A 5,892-nucleotide genomic window follows, 5' to 3' on the forward strand; every position below is an offset into this window, starting at 1 on the left:
CCCAGACATTACTGGGGGGGAATGGCCCTAGCCCTCACCCTCCGATCCAACAGATCCCAGACATGCTCAATGGGATTGAGATATGGGCTCCTCGCTGACCATGGCAGAACACTGTCATTCCTGTCTTGCAGGAAATCATGCACAGAACGAGCAGTATGGCTGTTGGCATTGTCATGCTGGAGGGTCATGTCAGGATGAACCTGCAGGAAGGATACCACGAGGGAGGAGGATGTCTTCCTTGTAACGCACAGCGTTGAAATTGCCTGTAATGACAACAAACTCAGTCCAATGATGCTGTGATACACCGTCCCAGACCATGACGGACCCTCCACCTCCAAATCGATCCCGCTCAAGAGTACAGGCCTTGGTGTAACGCTCATTCCTTCAGCGATAAACGCGAATCCGACCATTACCCCAGGTGAGACAAAACCGCGACTTGTCAGTGAAGAGCATTTTTGCCAGTCCTGTCTGGTCCAGTGACAGTGGGTTTGTGCCCATAGGCGACATTGTTGCCGGTGATGTCTGGTGAGGACCTGCCTACAGGCCTACAATCCTGCAGTCCTCATTATCCTTGCAGCATGCCTAAGGCACGTTCACACATATGAGCAGGGACCCTGGGCATCTTTCTTTTAGTGTTTTTCAGAGTCGGTAGAAAGGCCTCTTTAGTGTCCTTAATTGCCTACCGTCTGTAAGCTGTTAGTGTCTTAACGACCGTTCCACAGGTGCATGTTCATGAATTGTTTATGGTTCATTGAACAAGCATGGGAAGCAGTGTTTAAACCCTTTACAATGAAGATCTGTGAAGTTATTTGTATTTTTACGAATTACCTTTGAAAGACATGGTCCTGAAAAAGGGAAGTTTATTTTTTTGTTGAGTTTACACTACCGTTCAAAAGTTTGGGGTCAAAGCACATTTCTTGTCCATAACATTAAATTGATCAGAAATGAAGTGTAGACATTATTAATGTTGTAAATGAATATTGTTGCTGGAAATGGCAGATTTTTTATGGAATATCTACAGTACAAAGGCACACAGAGGCCCATTATCAGCAACCATCACTCCTGTGTTCCAATGGCACATTGTGTTACGTGACGTACAGCAGGTAAGCCACCAGGGGAAGACTCATCGAGGCCTGGTAGCAGATGGAGTGTACATCACGAGGTGATGGCTCCATCTGCTGGACGTGCCAGGTCTAGTGTGGGACGATTTAGTCCCACCTACCCTAGACAGGTTATTTCACTTTCACTTCTGTATTCATGAATACACCAACGAGAACATGTTATTGCAAATATGATAACCACAATTTTAATTTCATTCATGCAGTTCTCCATCGTAGGTGAGTTCATTATTTGAGTTGTGTTTTTGGCATTCTTGTCTCACCAAGTTGTATCATAGTATAACAAACTGAATGCAGTTTTACTTTGTATACTTTTTGTAAAGGCTTCAATAGGCTAAACCCAGCAAACACAACCCCTACACAATATTGTCTTGACGTTGTCTATTGAAATAGGCTACAGAAACAATAACTTGAAGTGTTGTCTTCCAGCCCCTCATTCTCTTCATCGCCATTGCATCGCAACCCAAGGGACCTTGTATCCGAAAAATATCCAGTTGGTAATGATAGATGATGTCACTGTCTATTACTACAACAGCAGTGCTGAACAAGAGGCCGTAGTGCCAGAATGGTTGAACCACCCTGAGGGAATTGAATTCTGGCAGGAGGTTAATCGAAATTTGAAATTTAATCGATTTGTAATGGATACGGCTGTGAGAGTAACAAGTGAACATTACAATCATTCACATGGTAGGACAAAATATGTGTGCCGAGACAGTGCAACAGAGCTGAAGGCCTAAAGGAGAATTGCATGGCTATACAGAGGTTCAATAACCAAAAAAACATATTTTCTTAGTTGCAGCCATTAGCCTACCTTTGTGAGCTGATACTTTTAACCAGTAGCCTATATTTGAAGTAAATGGTGCTGATTTATTATGGTCATTTTATGTGTCATACAGATCACTTTTACCAAGCTCATGGACGCTGTGGATGGAAGTCAGACGGAACCACAGAGGCCTTTATGAGCCATGCATATGACGGCAAGGACTTTGTCAGCTTCGATGTATCGACCAGAACATGGACAGCTGCAGTTTCCCATGCTGTATTTTACAAAAGAAAACGGGAAACAGATTTAGAAGATCTTGTTAGGCTGGTCATTCATTACGAATCTGGATGCATCCGTTGGCTGAAGAAACTGTTACAGTTTAGTGTTACATTTCGAGAACCCAAAGGTAACAACACACCAAATACTTTATTAACCGGTACATTTTGTAAAACCTCAACGAGGTGTTGCACTTACCATACCTATGTTCTCCTTTCGATTAAACAAAATCATTGACCCAGAGCACAAGCTATACAGTGCCTTCGGAAAGTATTCATACCTCTAGACCTTTTCCACTCTTTGTTTACGTTACAGCCTTATACTAAAATGGATGAATTAAAAAAAAAATCCTCAGCAATCTACACACAATACCCCACAATGACAATGACAATGGTTTTTAGAAATTGCTGCAAATCTATTTAAAAAACTAAAACAGAAATAACTTATTTACATAAGTATTCAGACCCTTTCCTATGAGACTCAAAATTGAGCTCTCTGTAGCAGGTTCTCAGACTGGGGCGAAGGTTCATCTTTCAACAGGACAACGACCCTAAGCACACAGCCAAGACAATGCAGGAGTGGCTTCGGGACAAGTCTTTCAATGTTCTTGAGTGGCCCAGCCAGAGCCCAGATCGAACATCTCTGGAGAGACCTGAAAATAGCTGTGCAGCAACAGTCCCCATCCAACCTGACAGAGCTTGAGAGGATCTGCAGAGAATAATGGGAGAAACTCCCCAAATACAGGTGTGCCAAGCTTGTAGCGTCATATCCAAGAAGACTTGAGGCTGTAATCGCTGCCAAAGGTGCTTCAACAAATTACTGAGTAAAGGGTCTAAATACTTATGCAAATGTGATATCATTTAAAAATATATATATATATTAGCAAAAGATTCTAAAACCTGTTTTTGCTTTGTCATTATGGGGTATTGTGCACAGGTTGATGAGGGAAAAAACAATTTAATACATTTTAGAATAAGGATGTAACATAACAAAATGTGCAAAAAGTCAAGGGGTCTGAATACTTTCCGAAGGCACTGTATATGTTCTTCGCGATGTGACATTTTGCAGACAGAATTCCTCTAGTCCAGTAAACAAACAGTACATGTCTGTAGTGTCAAGATGTCCATTGCATTGGAAAGGCAGACCAAATGTGTTCATCAAATATGTTCCTTTCAAGTCCCTGCCGTCAGTCTGTTTGAGAGACCACCTCATGGCAACTCCGAGGTGGAGGTCACATGTCATGTGACAGGGTTCTACCCTCGGGCGGTGCAGGTGGAGTGGCTGGGGGCAGAGGGGCTTCCCATGGTAGACGGGGTGAGCAGTGGGGAGGTGCTGCCCAACGGAGACGGCTCGTACCAGCTGAGGAAGAGCCTGACTGTCCCACAGGAAGCCCAGGACACCCAGAGCTACAGCTGCCTGGTGCTCCACAGCAGTGTAGCTGGGAACATCACAGTAACCTGGGGTAAGGTATCGGTACATTTCCCAATATTACTTACAATTGAATCGGCTGGAGATATACTACAGCATGTAATATGTTCATATGTATGATATTCTTTTTCCAGCTCCAAAGAAGAACCTGGCCAATGTGCTCATGGCTATAGTCATCATTGTGTCTGTAGTCTTGATACTCACTGTCCTATTCAAGTATTTAGTAAGGAGGAGAGCAGTAGGTAAGAGTCAATCTTAACTCTTGCTGCACTAGGTGTTATTTCTGATCAGAGTAAAGTAAACAAGAGCTTAATGACCCCTCACACACATTTTAAAGATTTTTCCCTTTCCTGTTTATTCAGCATAATACCCAGAGTAAGAGGATGACCAACGATGAATGAGAAAAGTCCTCTAGATGCATTTGATGCTCTATACAACCCTAAAGTAATTTACAAAATGTTAGACTTGATGCTTTTGTTGTTGTGGTTGATGCTCTATACAACCCTAAAGTCATTTATACATGTTAAAATTGCTGCTTTTGTTGTTGTGGTTGATGTTGTTACAAAAAATATCTTGGTCCTGTTGTTATTTTACGAGCTGCAAGATGTAATCTAAACAACAAATAAACGTTTGAGTATATCATTGAAGGAGTGGTTAACATCAGGAAGTAACTCCATGGAGGAGGAGTTACATTTCAACTGTCTATTTTCTTTCTGTGAAGTGTGTTGTGACTGTTAAATGCACTTTAAATACATTGTGATTTGATTTTAACATGGTTCGGACTGGAGGAACTACATTCATGGAAAATTCAAGTAAAAAAAACACAGCATTTATTTAAATACAATTAAAAAAACACAACTTAATTAATCATTGTCTGCTTTCCAGTGTAGGGTTTCCAGTTACAGTGTGTTTTCAAGTGAGGAATTGAAGTCTAAAGTATTCTTCAAGTGGCCCATAAAAATGGAAGCCTTTTGGTTACAGAACATCTTTAAGCTTATTTGACAAAGAGAAATGTTCCCACATCAACCTACAGTGGAACAGTCCAAATCAAACTCAACAACAATGGAAACAGGAAGAAACTTTGCAGTGGCTTCTCTACAGCCCTGTTTAACACTCCACTCCTCTCCCACAAACCCCTCTGCTGGCTGGAGGTCAGATGGCAGCGCCTCACATTGCCAGCCCCGTCTCGCAGCAGGGGGAGGTGTACCTCACCCACAGGGCAATCCACCTGTCCACTGGGCCACGTTCAGAGGAGGGTTACCTTGTACCAGCCTGGGTCTCAGTTCAGCATGGCCATTCTCCCCCTGTGCTAGGCGTGTCTGCCCCCTGTCTCTCTGGTTGTGGTTGGGGGTGGGCTGGTTCACCTCTAGGCTGTCCCCTGGGGGGGGTCTGTGGGGCCGTGGAGCAGGGTGAGAACGCCCTGAACCCCGGAGAGCTGGAGGGAAGCCAGGCCCGAGAGACAGCCAGAGAGACAGTCCATCTGGCCTGGGCAGGTGTGCTCTACTTGCATGGTGGAACAAGATGAGGGAGACATGTCAGGATCCTGGGGGAGAAAGGGACAGGATGTGATATCAGGAATACTACACAGGAAATGATGACATATAGAGGGATGGGCAAGGTGATTAGTATGTGTACATTAAATAAACTGAAGAAAGGAGTTTTGCCTGTAACACACTTTCGGCACAGGGGTTTGGCCCTGACCCTAACCCTGACCCCTGGCCCGGTCATGCCCTCTTCCTCTCCCCTCACCTCGGTCATAGAAGGGCACCAGCAGGAAGGTACCAGACTGCTCGGGGGTGTTGGCGCGGGTCTGGATGATGAAGTGGGCACGGAGGCGGGCAGTGGTGATCTCCTCAAACATGCTGCCTGTGGAGTCCATAGCAAACACCAACGCTGGAGGCTGCTTCACACTGAACAGTCTGCCCTCAGGAGAGTACAGCCAACAGAAGGAACAGTCTGCCCTCAGAGGAAAGTCTGCTAGGAGAGTACAGCCAACAGAAGGAAACAGTCTGCCCTCAGGAGAGTACAGCCAACAGAAGGAAACAGTCTGCCCTCAGGAGAGTACAGCCAACAGAAGGAAACAGTCTGCCCTCAGGAGAGTACAGCCAACAGAAGGAAACAGTCTGCCCTCAGGAGAGTACAGCCAACAGAAAAACAGTCTGCCCTCAGGAGAGACAGCCAACAGAAGGAAACAGTCTGCCCTCAGGAGAGTACAGCCAACAGAAGGAAACAGTCTGCCCTCAGGAGAGTACAGCCAACAGAAGGAAACAGTCTGCCCTCAGGAGAGTACAGCCAACAGAAGGAAAC

The 5,892-nt window shown here is 44.7% G+C and overlaps 1 protein-coding gene across 6 annotated transcripts; it reads left to right on the forward strand.

The window, feature by feature from the left end:
- The first annotated feature begins 1,184 nt into the window (after positions 1-1,184).
- On the forward strand, positions 1,185-4,448 carry LOC106597940 (major histocompatibility complex class I-related gene protein). Of its 6 annotated transcripts, none has more exons than XM_045724757.1 (6): positions 1,185-1,337; positions 1,548-1,805; positions 2,015-2,287; positions 3,335-3,619; positions 3,720-3,827; positions 3,948-4,448. In XM_045724757.1, exons 1-6 carry the CDS (start codon positions 1,292-1,294, stop codon positions 3,950-3,952), a joined length of 975 nt encoding a protein of 324 aa, XP_045580713.1. In that variant the 5' UTR covers positions 1,185-1,291; the 3' UTR covers positions 3,953-4,448. The 6 variants fall into 6 exon arrangements, with proteins under 6 accessions (XP_045580713.1, XP_045580714.1, XP_045580712.1 ...); XM_045724758.1 differs by having other exon boundaries at positions 3,430-3,619; XM_045724761.1 differs by having other exon boundaries at positions 1,211-1,337; positions 1,548-1,615.
- The last annotated feature ends 1,444 nt before the right edge of the window (positions 4,449-5,892 follow it).

Source organism: Salmo salar, chromosome ssa09, assembly GCF_905237065.1.
Source record: "Salmo salar chromosome ssa09, Ssal_v3.1, whole genome shotgun sequence".
Classification (NCBI taxonomy): domain Eukaryota; kingdom Metazoa; phylum Chordata; class Actinopteri; order Salmoniformes; family Salmonidae; genus Salmo; species Salmo salar.